Source organism: Lontra canadensis, unplaced genomic scaffold (assembly GCF_010015895.1).
Source record: "Lontra canadensis isolate GAN:19392208 unplaced genomic scaffold, GSC_riverotter_1.0 scaffold47, whole genome shotgun sequence".
Classification (NCBI taxonomy): Eukaryota; Metazoa; Chordata; class Mammalia; order Carnivora; family Mustelidae; genus Lontra; species Lontra canadensis.
The window spans coordinates 7,316,329-7,341,646 of NW_022631041.1; the positions used below are offsets into that span (position 1 = coordinate 7,316,329).

General features: G+C 41.7%; 1 protein-coding gene across 3 annotated transcripts in view; it reads right to left on the minus strand.

Moving 5' to 3' along the window:
- Nucleotides 1-3,215: 3,215 nt before the first annotated feature.
- EPM2A (EPM2A glucan phosphatase, laforin) overlaps nt 3,216-25,318 on the minus strand; it is a 164,368-nt gene continuing 142,265 nt past the window's right edge. The window contains exons 3-4 of one of the 3 annotated variants that reach the window (XM_032873115.1): nt 13,440-13,681; nt 3,216-5,564 (exon numbers count right to left, since the gene is read on the minus strand). In XM_032873115.1, coding sequence (XP_032729006.1) covers nt 5,287-5,564; nt 13,440-13,681 — 520 coding nt within the window. In that variant the 3' untranslated portion in view covers nt 3,216-5,286. The remainder of the gene's footprint in view (nt 5,565-13,439; nt 13,682-25,318) is intronic. The other 2 variants (XM_032873116.1, XM_032873117.1) reach the window with 2 other exon arrangements.

Sequence of the window (25,318 nt, forward strand, 5' to 3'; positions counted from 1 at the left end):
AGTGGACCCTTAATCCAAAGTGACTTGTATCCTTACAAAGAGGGGGAATTTGCACACATACATACACACAGGGACAACACCCTGTGAGGATGAAGGCAGAGGTAGGGGTGAAGCTTCTACCCAACCAAGGAAAGCCAAAGGTTGCCAGAAAACTAGCAGAGAGGGCCTGGAACAGACCCTCCCTCACGTTCCTCAGAGGGAACCAGCCCTGCTGATTCCTTGACCTCACACCTGTTGCCTCCTAGACTGAAGCAGTAAATTTCTGCTATTTGAATCACCCAGTACGTTAAGGCTGTCCTAGCAAACCAGCACATGCATTGCATGATGACCAGAGTTTATACAGGAAGGTCATTAGGAGCTTACTCCCCAAACCAGGGGTGAAACTGTCTTACTTGCCTGAGAACAAGTTAGTGTCTTCCCTATGCCTCTTCCATTATCTGAAAAATAGGGGTAATAATGATATTTATCATAGCATTGTTGGGAAGATGACGTAAGCTGATTGATGGAAAGCATAAGAGCACACTACATGGAACACATCTGCTCTCATAGTTATTAGCTGGTCTAGTCCTGCACTCACTGGACTATATGCCAGGCACTCTAGGTGCCTCACCAAACCAAACAGATGTAAATTTTGGCCTTTCCGAGGTTTACACTGTAGTGAAAGGATGCAGACAATAAGACAGATAAGGAAATTATGTAACATACTGGCCAGGACTAAGCTCCATGAAAAGAAATGAATCAGAGAAGGAGGAGGGGGAGGGCTGGTGTTGGGGTGGCAGTTGCTGATAGGCTGGTCCAGAGAAGCATTGTGGAGGAGGGCAGACACCAAGCTGATGCACACCAGGCAGACAGAAGAGCAAGTGCAAGTGGCCTGTGGTAGGAGCCAACCTGTATATTCACAGGGCAGGAAGGCCAGTGTGGCTATAGCAGAATGAGGTGGGAGGTGATGGGAGAGGAGGTCAGAGATGTAATGGGGGCAGGTAGATATGTCCTGGGAAGGCTTAGGCTTGCACCCTGAATGACATGGCAAGTCAGTGGAGGTTTTGAGCAAAGAATGACATGATGTGGGGCGCCTGGGTGGCTCAGTGGGTTAAAGCCTCTGCCTTCGGCTCAGGTCATGATCTCAGGATCCTGGGATCGAGCCCCGCATCGGGCTCTCTGCTCAGCAGGGAGCCTGCTTCCTCCTCTCTCTGCCTGCCTCTCTGCCTACTTGTGATCTCTGTCTGTCAAATAAATAAATAAAATCTTAAAAAAAAAAAAAAAAGAATGACATGATGTGACCAGGCATTTTTATAGGCTCACACTGGCCATGAAGTAAGAGTAGATATGAAGAAGAAAAGAACAGAGAAACCAAGTTACAACACTGTTTCTGGAGTCCAGTCAGTGGAGGGATTAAAACATAATTAGGCTTTATGTGCTTTGACAAGAGAAGTAACATGTTTCTCCAATGGACTGAATGTAATTTCTGAATGAAAGAGGAGTTAAGAATGACTCTGAGGTTCAAATCCAAGCCAGAGGATGTATGCTTCCATTAATCAGGAAAGCCTTTTGGAGCAATGGGTTAGGGAAGAAGAGAATGAAGTTATTACCAGTGTCCTGCCTTATCTGTAGTATTTTGCCTTTATTATTGTTAGAATGAATGAAGTAGTTGCTAATACTGTCCTTCCTCTTCCTGTTACTATGATTGCTGTTGTTATTATTAGAATGAATGAATTTTTTGCTAGAATTTTTGTTACAGTTGTCCCTCCTCTCCCTGTTACTATTACTGCCATTATTATTATTATTAAAGTGAGAGGTAGCTTAATCTACCCTTTCCTGTTTATTCTCAATTCCATCTTCTGTGGGAACTTCTTTTCCTTACAGGTAACAAGTCACTTTGGAGTCAGCGCATTCTGCTCAGCTGCTCCTTTTTCTTCTTCTCCTTATTCTTCCTCCTTCTCCTCCTCCTCTTCTTCTTCTTTTTTTAAGATTTCATTTATTAGAGAGAGAGCATGACAAGCAGGGGGAAAAGCAGACTCCCTGCTGAGTGTAGAGCCCAACACAGAGCTCAATCCCAGGACCCTGAGATCATGACCTGAACCAAAGTTTGATGCTTAACCAACTAAACCCCCCAGGCACCAGCCACCTTTTTTTAACTTTTCCTTATTTACAGCTGCTCCTTTTTCCTGCTGTAATCTAGTCCCAAAGGGAAGTCAGTGGCTACAGAGCATGCCCTTCTCTCTTGGGAAAATAACCTTGAGTCACCTCTGTTCCTATGGTCACACCTGCCTTCTCAATCTCCCAAGACTATCTTTGTGAAAGGAAACCCCTGCCTTTTCTCCCTTTGGACATTTCACTGCCCTTTGCTTTTTTCTCATTATAGCCATTTTTCTTCTGCTTACTCCAATTTTCATTAATCCTCATACCAATTCTTCCCCACTCTCAGTACTGGCTGTTCTCGCTCATGAATTCTGCTGTGACCCCTCAGTAAATCTGAATAAATCCCCTTTCTCACTGCTCCTTTCCCTCTGGGCCTCAACTAAAACTCCTGCTACATGAATTGTGGCTTGGTGTCCCTGGGGCTCAGTTTGCTCCTCTGAAAAATAAGGGAAATACCCAGGTTAAATGCAAAGATCCTCAGTTGTAACTTTTGGACAAACTGACTCAGTGTTTTTCCTGTATGGCGAGTTCTCCCATCTATGTAACTTGTCTTCAGAGCCTGCCTTTCATTACACTCTTATTACCAAGGCCCCCAGCTCATTTTTTCATCATTATTTCTTAGGCAAAGCCAAGTGGCTTTCACCCATACCGTAAGTTGGTCAGAAGAATGTGTTTATTTTTCTAAATATTTCCTAATGTTGCACACAAAGTATTTCAGGGACCATGATTCATGTTTGAAGAAATAAACCTATTTGGGCATTTCTTAACCATGAGTGAGATTTCATGATTTTCTTTAAGAAATCTGTAACCAGAAAGTTTTGTTAATGCCAGGGACAAGTAGCTAATGACATCATTCCTGCTTTGATTTTCTGTGACACATTTTTGAGGTTTTCATCCTCACTTCTTTGCAGGGCCCTCACCTTTGTCTTCCTTTTGCCCTGTAACTGCCAATTTTCATCAGCAATTGAGAAAATAAGAGTGCAAGGAAAAACAATTTAGCTCAGCTGACTGCTTCTTCAAGGAAACTGTTTTTTAAATTTCAGACTAAGTTAATAAAAAAAGTTTTAATCCTATAATCAGAGGTCATTTTAATGCTTTTATTCAGCAAAATTCCAGGTAATTTTGAAATACATTGGACATCCATTTATTGAGGACAAGAGAGGTTATTCCAAAACATTCTTTAATAGCCCTAAACTGATTTTTCCTATCAGAGGAAAAAGGAAAATCCACCTGGAAAGGTCTTTCTATAGTGGAGGTTACATAGCCGAGCTTCTTAGGCATTAAAAAAATTCACACACACACACACACACACACACAACTGGTTAGAAATATTCCACTTTTAGGGTTAAGTTTTACACAACACATTATGATCATAAATGGGTTACTTAGATATAATAGTTATCTCTAGTTATTTTTAACAAGGGAGCAAGATTTCATAATATTCAATCCTGCCTTATAAATTTAACTTGGTAAACCTGCAGGAGAAACGTGAGATGTCTAGCATTCTCTGCCAAATCAAAAGCCATCGCCTCTGAGCCCCACAGTAACGATGTCCCTGCCTCCTCTGAACTCCAGTGGAACTTACCTTGTGTCCTTCTTATCCCCCATACTTCCTAATTCAGAGTCTCTCGTATCTATCAATAAATAATTACAGAAGGAAAAAAAGGAGGAGGAAAATAAGCAGGCATTGCAGTGTCATAGAAAAAGGGTGTTGAATTAAACAAACCTAGCTTTCTCATTTCACCCATTTCTTCACCATGGATGCCGGGCAGCTGACTGAACTATCTGATCCTTCGTCTTTTCGGCTCTATATCGGAGGTAATGAACTGCCCTCATAGGGTACCGTGAAGGTTCAATTAAAATTGAAAAGCACCTGGCACATACAAGGCACCTGACAAAAGCTACTTCTCCTTCCCCGACTCCGGCATATCATCATACATCAATCCTGCGGGATGGCTGGTTGAACACCGGGCTGTTTCTGGGCTGTGAGCTTTTTGAAGGCAGGGTCTTGTTCATCTTTGTATTTCCGACAGAACCCTGGGTAGTGAGCCTCACATTCTGGGGGCACAGTAACTCTGTACTGGTTTAAACTGAGGGATGAAACAGGACCGCTCCTGAGCTGTGCAACAATCATTTACAGACTCGGGCTCTTCTGGGAGGACGGCTCCTCTCGTGAGCTATGGCTCAGGCCTCTCGGGTGCTGGGACAGCCCACCATGTTTTAAGTCAGGTGGCACAAAATAGAACTACTTTCCTAAATTCCTTGGCAACTAATCAGAATGCTGTTCCATTTCTCACTGTAAAAACTGCTGCAGAAAAACTGGCCTTATTCTAAGAAAAAGACACAGAATCCACTACATTGTGCTGGAAAACCAACAAGTTGTGTTGAAAGCACTGAGACACATAAACGTGGGCTTTAAACACCAGCTGGTCCCAGACCAGCCATGAGACCTGTGGCAAGCTGTCTACGCTTGTTGAGACTCAACTACACCAAAGAGAGAGACAATAACTGTCCTGTGGTTGTCACACAGGGTTGTGCGTAGAGAAGGTGGTGCCTGGAACCGACTGGAACAACTGGGAAGCAGGATGTCAACACCAAGCTTCGAAAGCCATCAACTTTCAGTCATGAGAGCTCCTCCTCTGTCTTAGTCCATGCTTCTATCCACATTCCCTTCTTTGGCAACTGACCAGCTCTCGTTGTATCCTTTCATTTCAGTTGAGCAGAAAAGCTGTGCACATGTGCATGCATCAATGTGCAAGTAGTCCCATCTATGGATCCCCCATCTTTTGTTCTGCGGGTCACATTACAGTGCCATGAGAAGGTGTAGTGATTAAGCTGTAATACAACAGATGCATGCACTACTTTTCTGTCCAATGCTAAAACACTGTGCAGTCCAATTGTTTGTGGCTTTTTGTCCTGTGTCAGTTAGTCACAGCTTCCACGGTGAAGAATTTCAAAGAAAATATAGCCCAATCAAAGCATGACAGAATGTCAACCCCAGACGAAAGGGGGCAGACCGCGGGCAAAGCCAAGTGACCAATCTTTTCAGTTCTGGTGGAATCTTTGTTTCTAGGTCATTCTACCAACATCACCTAAGGAAACTGGGTCCCTAAGGAAAATGGGAGGGTGGGGAAGCAGACAGGCCACCTACACACCACAGATGGAAGAACGAACCTTCCCAAATTTTTGAAAAAAGTCTTCTTCTGCCCGGGCCAGTGCGTCTTCGTCAATGTACACAGCCGGCCTTCTGGCCATGAGGAAGTACTGCACCTTCCTCAGATTCCAGCCCATCACGTACTGGAGCCAGCCGCACACGGCCGCTGTGGACCGGCCGACCCCGGCGTTGCAGTGAACGTACACGGTGTGTCCATTCTCGAGCAGCGCGTGCAGGAGACAGACCGCCTGGGGCAGCATCTGTACTCGGCCTGGGATTGAGAAAGCACAGCACAGACACATGAATAATGAAACCCCAATATCGCCACTAATGAGAGCTCCTCCAGTGCCTGGTGAGATGACTGCCATGCAGGGAGGGGCAGGGGAATGCGAGCTTGCACCATTCCTTTGTTGTGAGGGAAAGGGTGAGACAATGTCAAAACCTACTAATAATAAAGTAAAAAGAATACTCCAGAGGCAGTGGGTCAGCTCTGAACTTTCCCTGGTTTTTGCTCTGAGTGACTCCTGCATCGGTGCAAATTTCCTTTCAAAGAAAACTTAACCATTGCCTATGGTCAGAAGAATGAATTTTTGTATCCCTCAGAAGGGCTTATACAGATGGGGCAGAGATTTAGAGAAATTTCACCCGGACTTTCTTTAATCCAAATGGATCTTCCTGATCAATGCAAAACAGAGAATTAATCCATATTGGTTAAAGGAGCCAATCTTATTCACTCACCATATGCCAATTTTCATTTGGCCAATGGGATGGCAAACATTAACTGACACACATGCAATAACCGATCATTCTTTTATTCCCTCATGATACAGAGAGTATTTCAAATGATTCCATTTGATTCCTCCATGATACAGAGAGTGTTCAAATGATTTCAATTGCCCTTTACTGGGCAATTGTGATTATAGTTACCATTACTTCATGACTATTATTTTGATTATTAGGTGATCATATGTCTTCTCCTTTAACACACTGAGAGGATACACAATGCTCTGCTCATGCCTGCTAGACTCTCTTGTCTCGTGAGGCAGAGATCACTCTAAAGCCATCAAGCTTCTAGATGCCTGGAGTTTCTTCTGCACACAGGTTCTCAGAGCAAAGATAGTGGGTTTGGTGGGGGTGTGGACAACGGTCACACGACGAAGTGGACGACTTTGAAAGGGGATGAAAGGGGGAACTGTAGAGAGTCCTGGATTATGAGCCCGTGCCTTGACATTCACTAGTTACTCTGTGCTCTCAACCACACAGGCGCACGATGGCGCTTCGCACTGCCATCCCACTGGATGATGGGAGAGGGGGGAAAAACTCCCCCCTCCAGTGGTTTCATTGCAGATCCTGAGGCCTAGAATTCCATGGTGGAATAGAGCGGGAGGTCATGAGAATCACTCAAGTAAATTTAGACTTCCCTCTTTAGATGTCCTCTTCCAAAATGCAAGTGCCTCTTAAGGACCAATACAACAAATGTCAATCAGGCATCAGTGCCTTAGAAGGACAGAGGTTATAAGACCCCATCATGGTTTGAAGGCCCTCTCAGTTACCACTCCATCCCAGGTGGGTCTACCTTAGCTTCAGGCTCATCCTGTTCTGAGTTAGGAGCAGAAAATCTACACTGAAGCCAAGATAATATTCTAATTTTGCTGCTGGTTCTCTATCCCTCTGTCTCACCAAAGCACCTCAAGCCACAGGTCCCACACAGCAGTGTAGAGACATTTGTAACTGGAATGCCTTTGGTCAGCGCACACTTAGCAATCCCTCAGGCTCCATCTCTCCCTGCTCTCTATCACCCTGTGTCCATATTCCCTGCCTGATCTCTGAGGGCATCTAAGGGGAGCCCCGCCAGCTCCTCTGTGCTGCTTGATTCCTCAGAGCCCAAACTCAGCCATAAACTGTCATTGATGGGCACTTCCTCACTAGGTTTCGGGGTATTCTGAGGTTAGAGCTAGATGGGCATGCCACATAGTCAGTTGCTCATGGCACTGCCCCAGAGGCAATAAAACGTCACCAGAAATGGAACAAAGTGTAGAAGGTCCTACGTACCAGAGTGACGTCTCACTGTCTGTCTCAGGGAGACTACCATGTAGTTGATACACCATTTGAGCTGGGAGATCAAAGGAGGCAAAACTTCCAAAGTATGTTTGAGCAACCTTACCAATATGGGTGAGTCTGCCCATAGGCAAGGCTTTTTGTTCTACTGAAGGGGTGTGAGGGGTGTAGCCCCACTAATACCAGCTGGGAAGGGAATGACAGCTCATCAAACTGGGAAGTTGGGTTCTTCCTGCCATGGCTGGCATCACTGGCCACGTTTCCTGTTACAGATACCTCTCCAGCTACCATGTACATTGCCAGGAGATGAGCAGAAAAAAAATTTTTATTGAAATATGATGGACACACAATGTCAGTGTCAGGTGTATAACACAGTGATCCAACAATTCTATCCCATACACTATGCTCAACACAGTAAGTATAGTCACCAACTGTCACCATACGACATTATTACAAGGTTATTGACTCTATTCCCTGTGCTGTACTTTTTATCCCCAAGAAGTATTTTTAACATGGGTTTTCATTAAATGCCCAGTATACAAACAGACCACAGTGGCCAAGTGAGGTAGGAGCTTCTAGAAGCAGAGTCCCAGCCCCCAGGCTCAGTTTCTGCAGCCTCAGTGTCATGGGACCTGCCCAAACTGGGGTTCACATGAACCTGTCAGGATCCCTTCCCCCACCTGCTCTCTGGCCAGAGATTCACTGAGAAAGGATCTGCATCAAATGGCCCAAACAATGCACTATCTCTCCCTTTCCTTTTTATCTGTAAAAGATTCTTCAAGAGGCATGCACATAGTTTAGAAGTTGAAAAGGGATATGTGTGAGCTTGGAATTCTATGACCTCAGCCATGCAGTCCTAGAAGGTAAGTGACAGCTGCCACTGGGAAGCTCCAGAAGGCTCCCGGTTTAAACACAGGTTTCACCCCACGGTGATCTTCTCCTAGAATCACTTAGCCGCTACACTTAAGAACTGTCAAACAAATATTTAAATAACATAAAAAGGATGCCAGACAAGGATGTGGGCCAGGATGCCCACCTGTCTTAGCCTGGCCTCCACTGGAGCTCTTGCTTATTTTGATTTTTAGGGACTACAAATCACTCTGTGTTAATTGATGACAGCTCACATTTACTAAGCCCTTTATACCTGCCAAGTGCTGTTCTGAGCACCATGCAGGCAATAGTTCATTGGCAATCACCTTTTAACAACTATGAGGTTGGTACTATTTTTATCCTCAGTTTATATCTGAGGGAACTGAGGCAAGGAGACCTCCCCAAGCTTATTCCCCAGTGGCCAATGAAACCCAGCAGGTACAACTCCAAAGCTTCTGGTCTTAACCACTGCACTAGTGCTCTTCCCTGACCTGCCTGGCCAGGGGCACTTGCAGGCCGCCATGCTCTCAGTCTGAGTTCTTAGTCAGTCTCTATCCCCTACCTACCCTGTCACACGGTTGCTGTTAGCCCAGGTGAGAGCAACAACTTCCTGGGTGTTAGTTCCTCTCCCCTACCCTAGAGGGGCTCCCTGTGCCCAACAGGTCATGTGCCTCTGCTAGAAAACCCATTCTAGGGAGGCTGAGCTAACACACAACCCACCAAGGAATAAATAGAGGGTGCCCAGAACCAGAGCTTGCACAAGAGCCCCTAATTTTTTTTAAGATTTTATTTATTTATTTGACAGATCACAAGTAGGCAGAGAGGCAGGCAGAGAGAGAGGGGGAAGCAGGCTCCCTGCCAAGCAGAGAGCCCGATGTGGGGCTCGATCCCAGGACCCCGAGATCATGACCTGAGCCGAAGGCAGAGGCCCCAGCCCACTGAGCCACCCAGGTGCCCCGAGCCCCTAATTTTTTATATTTCATATATTTAGGCTCCATCCAGACCTTAATTAGACAAAAAGTTTCCATTCCTAAAAATGATAATACCTAAAGGCAAGAGAGAAATCCAGAATTTTTATATAAAATATTCCAAATTCTAACTGTTGTCAGCTAAGTTGAAAATTTTAAACCCTGTCCAGGTATAACAACACATTTCACTGTTTGTGATTCTTATTTTGGAATATAAAACAGGCCTTGGCTCTCAGTAGATGTTCAATAAGCATTCATTAAATGCATGAATAAAAAATAAAATGAAATAAAATCCAATAATACTCATTAGATCAGAGACACTACGGGACTCCTCTAATCTAACTTGTGGCCCACACCTTCTCCAGGCTAATCCAACTCTGGAATGATTAAAAGCTTCCTGAAAGCATGTACTGAGCAAACAAAGGTTGGGAGAAGAGGGACATGGACATGCTGGGGACAGCCTGTGGCATTAGGGCCTGAAATCATGGAGAGGAGTGGAAAAGGCGCTGAAGATGCCCTTTACCTAAGGTTGACCTTGAAAGGCATTATTTCTGGAGTGACTTTCAGCCTTTCCAAGATTAACATGTGTGCATGTGTGTGTGTGTGTGTGTGTGTGTCACACACACACACACACACACACACACATGCACGCACACCCTTCTTTTTTCACTCCAGGCAGATTTATGGCCGAATGTATTATTATTTTATTTGAGCATATCTTCTTTTCCACCTTTGCAATGTAATATAGATAAAATCCATATTATCTAGTACAACCTTCAGTAGAAACTTAAGAAGTTGGGACTAAAAATATAGTCCCAACTTGGTGATTTTCAAAGCCCTTACATATCAATCATCTTATTCTATTGTTATAATCCTGCAAGGCAGAAATGATTACCCCATTTTCCAAGTGCAGGAAATAGCCTTCTCGCTATCACACAGCTAGGTGGTGGCATCCAGGCTCAAGCCCACACGCCGAGTCTCAAGCCCACATGCCGTGGCTCCAAGGTCAGTGTTGGCATCACGGCAGAGCTGCACACGGTGTTGAGTCAGAGAATGGAGGGTGACAGCAGAGGGGTAGCCGAGGACTCTGAGAAGCACATGCCCTCACTTGGGAGGCAAGGGCAGACCCTATGTTATCACCAGCACTGCCCCGACAGAGGTTGAAACACAGTCTGAGTGCTTCCTATGAAGGAAAATGGAATTTTAATGAACACATTTGTTTTTTTTTTCAGGTGAGTGCCCGATTTGTCTCAGGTGAAAGGTACAAACCAAAATTTAAAAAAAAAAAAAAAAGGAAAGAAAAAAAACTAACTCCTCGGCATGTGAAAAAATGTACCAGAGTAAGGATGGATAGTACAATTGATTGTAACGGGTCTGTGACAACTGGTGGTGACAGTCAGGCCTAACACACTGTCTTCTTTCTCAGACTTTATCTGACAGCATTATGTTACAGCTCAAAACACTTCCAGATGGATTTTTCTCTAGCGTTCCAAAAATAGCTGAATTAATCTATATGTTCATTGTGCTAATATTGTCAGCCACCCAGATTAATCCAGTGGTCAGAACTTCCCTGGAGCCTCGGGAATGGTCGTTAACCCTTTGATTACTCCCCAGGTCACGCCGAACCAAAGAAAGCCTTCATTTAGCCTTAGCGTTTGGCCTTTTGCAGCTAGGAACGCTCCTTCTGCTGTCCTGGTTGTTGCCAGAGGACCTCCGTGTGGGAGGTGCTCTGCTGTTGTGACTGGGATGGGACCTGGTGACCCTGGGTTTTAACAAACTAAGGTGTACCTTTGGGGACAGGATTTTCCCTCAGGTTTTTGCATACCCCAAACTAGCAGGCAAATACCTAGTGGTCACCAGGGCCCCCAGATAATCAGTGCAGGGATGGGATGGGATGCAGGTGAGCTACACTAAGCTTTGTCTCACCTTATACTCCAATGGGCAACGATGCTATAAAACCTGAAGTAAGGAAGCAAGAATCAGAACACTCTCTGGAAGCTACAGGCAGGTGAACCTAACAATCTTCTGTTTTGAAACCAGAGAAACAAAGCGCTTTCATATCAATCATCTTTCTCTATTGTTTTGATCCCATAAGGCAGAAATGATTACCCCATTTTCCAAATGCAGGAACTAGTCGCTGGATATCACACAGCTACTCGGGAACTCTCCTTCCACTGCCACGAGTGCTGCCAAACTGCCTCAGTGTGGAAGGTGCTCCACGGTTATGCTGCAGTGGGACCCCAAAAAGACCATAACACAACTATAGTGGGCCTAGATTCAACCAATGATCTTCTGTGCAAGTGAAGTTTTTTTTTTTTTCCTTGAAAACGAGCACAGCTCTTACAGCTACATCAAGTTTCTTTGGACCACTGTTACCAAGAGGAGTATTTCTTCTCTCAGGAAAAAAAATTAAAATAAAAGTAAAAATTATACCTCTTCCCTAGTGATGGTTCAGTCCAGCCTGGGAACCACTTGAGATTCATAGTCAAGGTGGCCTACGTCCAGCTCCCTAGGATCCTTGAGATCTTTCTTCTGTCCCCACCCACATCCTGGACTGTTGACTCCGGGGAGACAAGCCACCTCCCTGCCCACTCACAACTTGTCTAAGTCCAGGTGATCATGACTACCAAGGACTGCAAGGGCGCTGGTCTGTGGAATGTGCATGCAGAGCCCAAGGGGGCATGCGGGGACAGGAGTCACCGCACGGTGTCTGCAGCCGTGGTCTGAGTCTAACTGCCTGTGTTGAAATCCAGGCTGTGTCTCTTTTCCTATGGCCACATTACTTCACATTTTTGTACCTGTCTTTTCCTCTGCAAAATGGAGATAACTGCGTCTGCCTGGAGTCTTGTCAGAATTAAATGAGGCAATGCATGAAATCGCTTAAGAGAGTGTCTGATACATTATGTACTTTGGGGGCAGGAGATGGTAGAGTCGTTTCTGACTAGGCACAACTGCTTTCCCCCTTTCCCGCAGAACAGCAATTCCCCAAACTCCCGCGGCCTGTGCCATTCCCACAGCTCTCTGCTGCCCCCTGCTGACATCTTGTTGATACTGGTAGTGACTGGTAATGTAACGGTTCTCCGCGTCGGATACCTCCTCCATCTCCCCCCAATCCCCTCAAGCACCCTACTCCACCACCAAGCTGAAACACAGAGTATTCCTGTAAAACCCCATGCCTTGGGGCTACACTGATGCTGTTTCCTCCATCTGGCATACTCTTCCTCCCTCCCCATTGACCTGTCAAAACCAGGCCACTTCAAATGCCATGACACAGATACAGCCTCCCTGTGCTGCCCCCCGACACCCCATAAGCCACCAGGAGCACCTGACTCCTTCCTCACATCACATTCTTCTCTGTATTGTAATTAGTTTTGATCTTCTCCTACCACCTATTGCTATGAGATCAAAACTCTGCCTTATTCATCTCCTGTTTCCCCAGTAGCACCCATGTCATAACCTATCTTCACAAAGACATGCTCACTCCACCAGTACTTGTGCTGGAACTACAGCCTTGCTATTGCCACCCAGCCCCCAGCTGGGTCATCGCTCATGATCTCCCACTTCAACCACTATAGTGATCCCCTAACGGGGGTCCCCAGATCCACACTGGGCCCATTTCCCATCCCTCGTCCACAGTGCCAACTTTTACCTCCTGTGACACTCTACGTTCTCCTGCCACAGAGATGTCCCAAGCTGGTGGCCCTCTTGCTGGGATCCTCTCTCCCACCTCACCCTCACTAGCCTTCAGACTTAGCTCAAACATACCCAAGCAAACCTTCCCTGACTCTCTTCCTACATCTTACTTGCCTGTACATGCTCTCATAGCAGTATCTTCCTGACAAAAATGTCATCATAGTTGTAAATCTCTATTTATGGTCATTTGATGATGCATGTCTTCTCTTTATGACTAGAAGCTCCATGGGGACAAGAGCTATACCTGCTTTGCCTCAGCACTGTATTCCTAGCTGCCAGCATAATGCCACACATACCTTAAATACACAATAAATACATGTTCAATAAATGAATCAAAGGAGCCATGTTAAACAGAATCTTAGCCAAGGTGCCAAAATACATTAAATATGTTAAATTAAAACCTTATATTGATTCCATTTCCACCATTCATGATTAAGTCATTCAATCATACACAGAAAGGTATGTAGGTAAGTAGATAGGGAGACAGGTGGACAGACAGCAAGGGCGTCTCTGAAACACAGTCAGCAAGAAGCCAGAAAGATTCTTCCCATGCTTACCTTCAGTGCTCATATCTGGTGTCGGCATCCAGATGTAGACCAAGCCTTCTTCCCTATAGAGCTTAATCATGGTGTCTGGTGTCATGGGTTCTGGGTAGCGGTTACAGCCTGAGGAATTCTGTATAATATCCCATTCAGTCTGGAAATTCATCACAGCTGTAATCCCCAATTCATGCTTCAGTTTGATGGTTATATGCTCCACTTGACGAGGGCAGCTACCCAGCCAGATATTTGGTAGAATTCTAATGAGAATATATAGAAGCAACTATTATTATTGTTACTGTCATGGCTTGAGATATGAGAAGCTGCAGAAAATGTAATAAAATTTAGTAATAAAATGCAATTAACCTTTAAATCTGGCACAGGAAAAGCTGCAGTAATAATATTAGATGGTGTAACAATATTATTGATATAATAACAATATTATTGAAAGAAAAAATACTGGGGCTGTCATTTTTAGGGAAATAAATAATCTTATTAACCAAAATGCTAGGAAATAAGCATTAGCAAGCTAAATCTTGTAACATATTAAAATAAGCCCACTAAGATGTATTTATTCCTTGAATGTATATGTGGTTCAACATTAGGAAACTTATCAACATATTTCAAACACTAACAAGTTAAAGGCAAAACTCCAGTGATTAGATCAGTAAATTCTGGAAAACATTTGCAAAAACAGGCCATTATTCCTGTTTGAAACTCTACATAAAAATTTCAAACTCTACATTTCAAATTTCAAAAGTAGGAGAACTTTTAAACACCAGAAGCTAACAATCTCCTTTTAAACAAAATCAAAGTTAAGCTTAATACATTAGTGCCCAACACTGTCCTATATATTTCATCTAATGCTCCAAGTTAAGAAATAGAACTGTCTGAAAAAAAAAAAAAAAAGAAAGAAAATGTCGATATTTTTTCAAGTATATTTCTGTATCTAATATCCCAAAGGCTGGACCCCACCATCAAAATTTCTGAGTCAGTAGATCTGTGTAGAAAGTCCAGGAATTTAGATTTCTAACAAGTTCTTAGGCAATACTGATGCTGCTAGTTCAGTGCACCCTGAGGACCTGAGAACCACTCCCTAAAAGATTTGATTACAAAAGCTATACAAAGTATTAAAAGTATTAAGATACCTGGATGAGGGAAAATATACAAAAATCAAACAGCTTTTCTCTGTATTCGCAATAACTAGGTACAAATGGAGAAGTGGAGGTGACTCTAATTCAAATATAAAAACAAAATTATAGAACATCTAGGAATACATTTAACCAGAAAGATTTATAAAAATTTTAATGGACATTAAGAAAAAAAATAGACATACTGTGATGATTTATAATAAGAAATATGTATTTGGTCTTCATCTCCATTTCCAGCACAGTTTCCTGAGTGATAAGAGGCTTAAAGGTGTCTTTTGTTACACATTCATGAGTAATTTGGATGGTACCTATCTGATGGGCTGGTTGCCAGGGGAACCAACTTTGTGACTAGAGGACAGAACTTTCAGTCCCACCCCTTGGCTTCCAGGAGGAAAGAGAGCTGGAGGTTGAACCAATCACTGATGGCCAATGATTTAATCAATCATCCCTATGTAATGAAGCTTCCATAAAACCCAAAAGGTCAGGATTCCAAGAGCTTCCAGGTTGGCGATACAGGAAGAGTGGGGTTCCCTGAGAGGGTATAAAAGCTCTATACAATCCCCGCCATTCCTTGCCCAGTGCATCTATGCCATCTGGCTGTTCTTGAATTATACCTTCTTAAAATAAGCCAGTAATCAAATAAAATGTTTCCTGAGCTCTATGAACTGCTCTAGCAAATTAATCAAACCCAAAATAGGAAAGGGTCATAGTACCTCTGATTTATAGCTGGTCCATCAGAAGCACGGTAACAACTTTGTTTGCACATGGCATCTGAAGTGAAGAGTGGAGGAGCATCCTATAGGACTATAGGACCTATAGGACTGAATTCTTACCTTGCAGAAGCTAATGTTATCTCCAGGTGGATAGTGTCAGAATTAATCTGAACTGTTGGTGTCCAAAAAATTAGTTGGATGAATGAGGAAATACCCTCACCCCACACATGTTGAAATTGGGGCCCGGAACCCAAGAGACATACCACACAAACATCACAAAAATGTAAATATTTTCCAAATAACATATAAATGTAATGCACATTACAACTTGTTACGTGTGGTATATACTGTCTTGCTCACTACTTCACATGTGTACATCCTCTCCAGAACTAATGGGTTCCTCCAGAAGTAATACTCTGTTTCAATTTTATTTCAATCATGTCATCTAGAACTTTACTAGGCTCAATATAAAGCATTCAGAAATGATGATGATGGTAAACATCACTTGATCCTCTCCAGTATTCCCAGCATGAAGGACTAAACTACTTCTCTGCCTGAAAAAGCTCTCTGACTTACGTCAATAGACACATGTCCCTTCCAGAGGGACAGATTTAAGACCTCGCGCACAATGCTTTATGCTCTGTCTCTCCCTGCCACGATGATCACAAAAACACATGTGGATGCTGAGCTGCTAGAAGACTGAAGTAGCTTAGAATGGTGAGCTACCTCTGGAGGCCAGCTGCCCTGGAGAGCCGATGACTCATTGTATTAAGCAGCTGTTTGTTCCCACAGGGTAATCTGACCGGTTTTAATACAATATCTACATAATTAATTCCTTAAAATCCCTAATGCCAGAAAAGAAGTTGAGCAGAGGGCCTACACTTTTATTCAGTTATTTTCATATTGAGCTTAAAGGAGTCCTTCTGAGCTGGGGACAATTTTGTTTCCCAAGGGATATCTGGCAATGATTATGGAGGCATTTTAGATGGTGACTCTGGGTGGTGTTGATGGCCCCTGGTAGACGGAGACCAGGGATGTTGCTAATCATCCTACAATGCACAGGACAGCTCCCACAACAAAGAATTATCGAGGCCAAAATGTCAATAATGCTGTGATTCAGAAGCCTTGTTTATTAAGACAATAAAAGTGGAATAGAACTCCTTATTGCATGTAGGAAGAAAGGGAATACGAGGCAGGAATGAGACCAACATATCTGACACAGTTTGCGGCTCATTGGTGATGTCATTCGTATGAAAATATGGTATCCTATATCATATTTTAAGATATTTATGTATGTATAGAAAGCCAGACCTAGAGGGTGAAGCAAAAGTCTAATATAACATAGCTGAACACCACGACAACATTTTAAGTGGTGTGTAATGGAAAGGGCACTAAACACAAGCAAGAAAAAAATGCCAACCATAACATGATAATTTTAAAGCACTCGGTAATAACCATTATTAGGCCAAGTTAGTTATCATCTCTAAGCCTGTGGTGGGCTTCTCTCTAAAATGGGTCTAAAAATAATTAATTCACAGAAAGTGAATACAATTAAATAAGGTATTTTGAATAGGACTGATTCTAGTGGATGTACAATGAATGCAAGTGGAGTTTATGTCTATCTGTTATAATTTACTTACTTTAGTAATTTATTTTGTATTGTACTGACTATCCAGATTGTTTTCCATTGTTCTGTGTATCCTTCATTAGAACACCACAGAGTTTAGAATACTCATCCTATTTTTTTTTAAGATTTTATTTATTTATTTGACAGACAAAGATCACAAGCAGGAAAAGAGGCAGGCAGAGAAAGAGGAGAAAGCAGGCTCCCTGCTGAGCAGAGAGCCCGATGCAGGGCTCGATTCCAGGACCCTGGGATCATGACCTGAGCTGAAGGCACAGGCTTTAACCCACTGAACCACCCAGGTGCCCCTCATCCTATTTTCTTAAATGAAATCTAGCTTGCTTTGTGTTTTGGTTCTTTTTTTTTTTGTCCCCTTTTGGCTGTTGCTGTCATTGTTCATGCTAACGTAAGAAGCCAAGGGACTAATCTTCAAACGTGGGTATTCCCCATCCACAATGAAAATACCTCTCAAGATCCAGCTTCTCCTCTCCATCTCCCCATGTCCTCCATGTTATTTGTTATGCTCCACAAATAAGTGAAACCATATGATAATTGACTCTCTCTGCTTGACTTATTTCACTCAGCATAATCTCTTCCAGTCCCATCCATGTTGCTATAAAAGTTGGGTATTCATCCTTTCTGATGGAGGCATAATACTCCATAGTGTATATGGGAGAAGGGAGTTGAGGGAAATTGGAAGGGGAGGTGAACCATGAGAGATTATGGACTCTGAAAAACAATCTGAGGGTTTTGAAGGGGCGTGGGGTAGGAGGTTGGGGGAACCAGGTGGTGGGTATTAGAGAGGGCAAGGATTGCATGGAGCACTGGGTGTGGTGCAAAAACAATGAATACTGTTACGCTGAAAAGAAATAAAAAATTAAAAAAAAAACTTTATAAAATTGAAAAAAAAAAAAAAAAGATCCAGCTTCACCTACAACTTGAATCCTACTTGCCCTCCAGAAGATAAACTGATTTTTTATTGCTGCTTGGGCTTTAAGTCTAATAGCTTATTAGGCATTTCTTATGGGCTACTGAAGATGATTATGGAAAAAATAAAGGCAACAAAATTTAAAATAAAGAGAATATTCAGAAACACAGAAAAGACATAATGGTGTTGTGAAGATGAGGATGGGATTCAAAGGCCTTTCTGTTTATTCTCGACCCTAAAGCATTCTCCAACACTCCACTGGGCCAGTGGGCTGACAGAAAAGTCATTAGCAGGAACACGTTGAGAGTGCTTAAGGGATTCGCTTGACCAGGACATTGTTAGCTGAGTGTTCAGTCTTCACAGGAATGGAAAGGATGCACACCCTGGGTCATCGGCCCCTCCCTCTGGCTGCTGAGTGAGAGCAGGGACCAGCTCTATCTAAACGCTCCACACCCCCTTCCATTGTCCCTTAAAGATTTCTCCTCCAGTTCCCTGCTGGATGCCCAGTGGACAGCAGCGGTGGGTTGTCAGACTATGCTGTGGGATCTAACGGAGCACACTAAAGTATCCAAAGCTGGAAAAGAAGGCAATAGAAACCCCAGAGGTATAACCAAGAAATATAACCTTTTGAACAACCATGCATTTTTACTGGTAAAATTTTGAAGTGGACTGGTAAAATATTAAAATGAATGAAATTCATGACAGGCATGCTAAATTCCAAATGTTACCCAGAGTTCTCCTGAATACGGTGCTCTCTGAGTCCGTAGCCCTTAGTATGTACCTAGAGAATAAATGCCAAAAGTGTCTGGCAGCAAGATTTGAATAAAGAGAAAATAATAGCTCACAGAGATCTACAAAGCAAATCAGACAAAATAAGAAATCAGAATGCCAAACGAGCGTCAGTATATAGAATCATACTCTGTTACTGGGAACGAAAACAACAAAAGAGAAGGTATTATTCTGCCATCTCATTCAGACCTGGTCTTCAACTGGGGACCTCAGGAAATTCAGAACAGCTCAAAGGTAAATGGGCCCAAAGTTGGTACCTTTCCCACATCAAGTTTCTAATGGAAATAAGCCCTTGAAAGACGTACTTACATACATTCCCACACACATGTCAACCCTAGCTTTTCAATCAGGGATTTCTAACTTTTTGGTAACAATTCTTCCTCTAGAAGTGCCACAAGTCAGAGTCCATATTGAAGAAATAAGTATAAATTCTTAAATTCCTGATTTTTTAAGCAGTAAGTGCTGAACCTAGGAGATAGATCACTAAAGATAAATTCTGAAAACAAGTGCTATGTTGAAGAATAGAGAACTAAAGTTATAAAGTAAACGGTACTGAACTGTTATATTAGAGATGGAGCCAGAGGATGGAGTTTGTTGGAAACACACAAATCAATGGATCCTGCTTCCTCAGACAGCCTAAGTGCCCTTCGATGCATCCTATCTTAGCTTGCTGTCTCTAATAACAGGTGATATATTTCTAGTTACATGATACGCTGGAGGTAATAAGATGCATGGTGTACTTTCTAAACAGTAATTACACTGTTACTTATCCATTCAAAAGAGAATGATTTGACACCATTAAAAATCAATTTTTACTCATCTCATCTTACTTTTAATCTTCTTTCAGCATCAATGACACTTTAAGCCATTTTAAAATTCCAGATTTCTTTTTAAGGTGAAAAGAAGCTTGTTGAAATATGGGATTTGGGGAATAAAAATCCTCTGTAAAGGTAGTTTCGAGGCAAGACATACAAAACTTCAAAGATAAAATAATGAAATAAAAAATATATAGTTCAAAGTTATATTATAAATTACACTATAAAACTTGCAGAGAATTACTTTATGAATAGCTCACTCTTGATCATGAGTTACATCAGATTTCTGGCAGCTCAACTATAGATTATCTGGAAAGGTCAGAAGAAATCACTGCACCTAATGGGTATGGACACTCAGTCAACCCAAATGTTCCCAAACCTGACTTTGCATTCAAGCCACATCAGTTTTTATAAAAACATATATTGCCAACATCTAGTCCAGAGGTAGTTATTAAGTGGCTGTGCAGTGAGATCTATGATTCTGTGGATTTTTTTTTTTCAGGAAATTAACCAGGTATGTATGTATGTGTGTGTGTATATATATATATATATATATATATATATATATATATATATTCCCTATGCAGCCAGATTCCAAAACCACTAGCCTGGCCAATCCCAATAAACATGTAGAAAGTTAGTACAGAGACCTCAATACCTTTTAATAGCAGCAAAAAATATGGCAATGAAAGGGCATGGATTGCTCAGCCCTACCCATGCACAGAAGAGTTAAGTCCTTCCCATTCTCCAAAAATACTTTCAAGACTAAAAATGATTCCCAAACAGAGAGTGGGGAATGGGAAACTGTTAGGAAAGAGCAGCTATGAGGATGTGTGTCTATGTGTTTAATGAGTAGCATCTTCTAAAAAGTCAAAACTACATCTACTTCTGAGTCATGACAAATATTTAATATAGCAATATTCATTAAGAATGTACTTTGGCAAAAAAAAAAAAAAGAACGTACTTTTGCAGATGAAAGTTTTATTCATTTGAGTATTGACTATTGCTATCATGATTCAACAAAAAGATGTTTAAATAAAATCCATCCTGATAAGATTACAGCTTAGCTTAAGACCAGGGGTCGGGGGTGCAGAGGGTGGGTGGATGGCTGACATTCTGGAACCTTACTTTGTTGGGCGGCAAATCAAAATCAATTTCACTCATTTGGGTGAATCTGGATTTGTGGGCCCAGGTAATTACATCACAATACTACACTGTTCACTTCACCTGTCAGGCCAGGGCCCCTGTTACAACAGCAAGTGAAGCGTATGAATCAGAGCCCACTTGTTCCACCTCTGCTGTCAGTCAAAGGAGGCCTTCCTGGCAATAATGTGTACATCATGAGCATCCAAACACTTTGCAAAAAATACCATAGGTATTGACAGAAGGGAGGAGCATGGGGGGAAACAGAAGATATCAGCAAATAAGCCAGTAGTATGGACTCCACATCTCAGTTCCATCACTAATGGCCTTGAAAAATGGCAGAATAACCTTTTCCTGAAGGTGAAAATTAGCATTATATTCTTTCCATAAGGAAAAAAAAAATGTCGGGAAACAAGGGATGATGGGATCAATGTATGAACATAGGATTTGTTTATTTCTTATCACCCCAGGAGACCACAGCTGTTGAAGGCAGTGCCTTCTTCCCAGCCATAAAAACACAGCACCATTTCAAAGAGGGAGAAAATGGATTTTGCTGAGGTTCCTTATAAAACCCAGCTAATGATTCAAGAGCAAAAAAAAAAAATAATAATAATAATAACTGATTAGCACATTTTCTAAGTTGGATAATTTTGTTGCATTTACCTTATTTAATATTTTATAGGCAATTCAATGTGAAATTAAATGTGATCTGGCTTTTAAATAATGGGAAAAGAAAAAAAGTCTATTAGTCCTATCATTTAGATCTCATTAGTGGGAAAGCAAGAGAAACGTTAAAATCAACCTCCAGTAAGCTCCAAGCTTCATTAGCACATATAACTCCTGCTAAAAATCTGTCCTCTAGTGTTAAATGTTGTTATTAATACCAAACTTCTACCCCAAAGACTCCAGTTAATGCTGAATGACTACACAAAGACAAATCTCAATTTAGAGAGTCATTCTAATTTCCTTATTTAAAATACAGTTTTATTACGGTTTGCTTATAAGCTATACACTGTAGTATACAGAGAGCACATGCTAATTTCCACAGGTACACTTAGTTTCTTAGATTTTTTTTGGATGTGCTATGAAGTTTATAGCCACATATGTTTTTATTTTCTATATTAAAAATGCCATATAATAATTATTAAGGTCTGAAATGCATTGAATTGAGTTTCCCCAAAATTTCCAAATTGAAGTCCTAACTCCCAGCACCTTGATACCTCCTCACTTGGAGACAGGGTCTCTACAGAGGTGATCAAGTGAAAATGAAACCATTAGGGTACGCTCTGACCCAGTATGCCTGTTATTCTTATAAGGGGAAATATGGACACGGACACATACAGAGAAGACGATGTGAAGATAAAAGAAGACAGCCGTCTACAAGGCAAGGAGAAAGCCTTGGAATAGATCCTTTTCTCAAAGCCTTCAGAATGAATCCACCCTGTAGACACATTGATCCCAAACTTTTAGCCTCTGGAACTGAGACAAATACTTTTCTGTTGGTTAAAAACCTCCCCAGGGGCGCCTGGGTGGCTCGATGGGTTAAGCCTCTGTCTTCTGCTCAGGTGATGATCTCAAGGTCCTGGGATGGAGCCTGCATCAGGCTCTCTGCTCAGCAGGGAGCCTGCTTCCCCCTTTCTCTCTGCCTGCCCTTCTGCCTACTTGTGATCTCCTCTCTCTGTGTCAAATAAATAAAATCTTTTTTTTTTAATCTTTAAAAAATAAAAACTGCCCCAATTCGTGGCACTTTGTGAGAGCAGCCCCAGAAAACTAATACAAAGTCTAAACATCCAGACATAAAATATATACATGCAATCATCCAGATTCTTCAAATATCCATACATCAGGTATACTTAAAGTAAAACATTTTCATAGATATTTTTCACCTTTCATCCTGATCTCTGAAGTTCTACAGTTAACTTTTCATTGTGCCATCCCAGTTGTCCTCTTACACAGTAGGACTAGCCACTCTCATTCCTTGACCCCTGTCCTTCAGTCCAGCACTTGAGCGTTTCCAGCATGGCAGACAAGATCAGCAGGCCCCTGGTTGTGCTATTTGGGCTTCCTTCTTAATCTAATAACTCAGTTCCAAAGTTCTAAATTTTAGAACTAGATACCTAGTTTTGATAAATACAATACAGTCTTGAGTCTCTTTGCTTGGCTTTCAGAGAATGGATCTCAAAGGATAATCACCTGAAATGTATAAGAGCACACTCTTCGGACTCACAACTTCTTAAGATTATGAGTCCAAGGGATGCCTGGGTGGCTCACTCCGTTAAGCATCTGCCTTCAACTCAGGTCATGATCCCAAGATCCTGGGATCAAGCCCCACATTAGGTTCTCTGCTCAGTAAAGAGTCTACTTCTCCCTTTCTCTCTCTCTCTCTACCTCTCTCCCTGCTTGTGCTCATGCTCTCTAATAAATAAAATGTGAAAGAAAAAAAAAATTCTGTGTCTAGGAGAGTTTGGCTTTCTTGGTTTTGAGCCTTTGTTGTCCTGAAATTTGGCTTATATGCCACACTGACAGATTATAGCAATAAATAAGGCAACTGGCACACTTCACTTTCTTAAAGTCAGTCAAGGTAACACAAAGACTGAGGCAAATAACCAGGCTAAGCTGCCTCAGTTGGTTACTGTGATACAAATTTCAACAAAATGTTCTATTAAAATAGCCTCTTGGCATGTTAATTTTGTTTCCAAAGCTGAGCACTCCTTGAAAGAGTAAAATGTCACGTTTAATACTTTCTCACATAATGAACTTGAAAAGATTCCTTTAAAATTAATCACTTGCATAATGAACTAGGAACCACTGAAGATCAAGGAAGTAATTAAAAATTAAATGTAAGGGGTTTTTTCTGTAATTTTTTTAAAGTCATTCCATCTATTTAACAAATAGGTAATGATGCCTGCTTTTTGCAGGCACTCGACAATCAATGGTGAGAGAAAGAGTCAAGGTATTCCCTCCTGTAAGCCTACATTCTTTGAAGAAGGCAGGCAGTGAGCAAGTAAATATGCAAAATGTATGAAATTTATTTGTAATGTGCTACTGTGGACATGAACAGGGAGTTAAAATAGAGAATCACAGGAAAGCTAGACTTCAGATAAGACAGTGAGGAAGGGCCTCCCTGAAAAGGTGATATTAAAAGGAAAAGGAGTGAGACATTCAACATTCCTATGGTGAGAAAGAGCGAGGTAGACTTTAGGAACTGAGAGAAGCCTAAAGACATGGAGTGAGGTGGGCAAGAAAGGAGTAGGGCATGAGTTAGGTTGAGAAGACCATACCAGGCCTTACTGACATGCAAGGGAATTTGTTTAACACTACAAATGCAATGAAAAAACAGTGACAGATTTTTAAGTAGAGGAGTTACATGGACTTGTTTTAGCATTTTTAAAGGGTGACTCTAGCTGTTAGTAGAAAATAAATTGGGCAGAAGATAGAACAGGAAACTATGGAGGAAAAGGGAAGAACTCTGGGATAGTGACGGCTTGGAATACAGGTACTGGTGCAGATAAAGAAAAATGAATTAGCTCAAAATGCACTTTAGTGGTAGAACCAGCAGGATATGCACATTAATAAGATAAAAGAGTGGAGAGAAAGTGAAAATTCAAAAATGACTCCCAAGTTTACTAATGTGATATTATAATCTACAGTTTCTTAACCAGGTCTGCCTTCAGTGAAACCTATGGTTCCCTGAAATTGTTTACTATGTGTTTTTACAAGTTTCAGATTAACCAACATTTTATATACCAGCCACCATGCTCATGGCTTCCACATGCTTAAAGGCTTGATGATACCAAACTATTCAAACTTCCTTTCACTTTTCCACTCAAATCATTATATCCATTATTAAAATATTAATAACAGTGGAGATTCACAGACCTGTACCCCTGGGGGAAAAATATATATATATGTTTATAAAAAATAAAATTATTAAAAAAAATATTAATAACATAGGGTTTTTATTGATGTAAGAACTTTGCACGCAGAATAAGTTGATCATCAACTAGATTTATCTCATATCAAGGAAATATCCACTGTAGACAAAGTGGTACACAGGAAACTGATTTATTTAATCAATTCACTAAAGAGATATTATTAAAATTTATTTTTTATACCTGTGAGTCTTCATTTCAGCTTTAGAATTTAAAAAAAAAGGAATTTAAAACACATGACAGCAAAAGAAAAAAACTCATTTTTCTTTTTTATACTAATTCTTCCATACCAACCAATCATCTGCTTAATTAAAATATAAGGAATTTCTAGCGTGAAAAAAAAATTATATTCAGTACTTTGAACACAATAGATGTTCACACTGTAATTTTCTTGACCAAAAAAAAGTGTGAGATAGTTGTATGGTTATTGTTCATCTAGACCAGAGCTCCTCAAATATTAACGTGGAGATGCAGCATCTGAGAATCATCTTAAGATGCAGATGGTGAATTGGTAAGTCTGGGATGGAGCCTAAGATCCTGCATTTTCACAAGCTTCCTTGTAGGACCAAGGCTGTTGGCCCCAGTAGCAAAGAGTACTCTACTATGGGCGCTTGGGTGGCTCAGTGGGTTAAGCTCTGCCTTTGGCTTGGATCATGATCTCAGACTCCTGGGATCAAGCCCCACATCGGGCTCTCTGCTCAGCAGGGAGCCTGCTTCCACCTCTCTCTCTCTCTCTCTCTCTCTCTCTCTCTGCCTGCCTCTCTGCCTACTTGTGATCTCTGTCTGTCAAATAAATAAACAA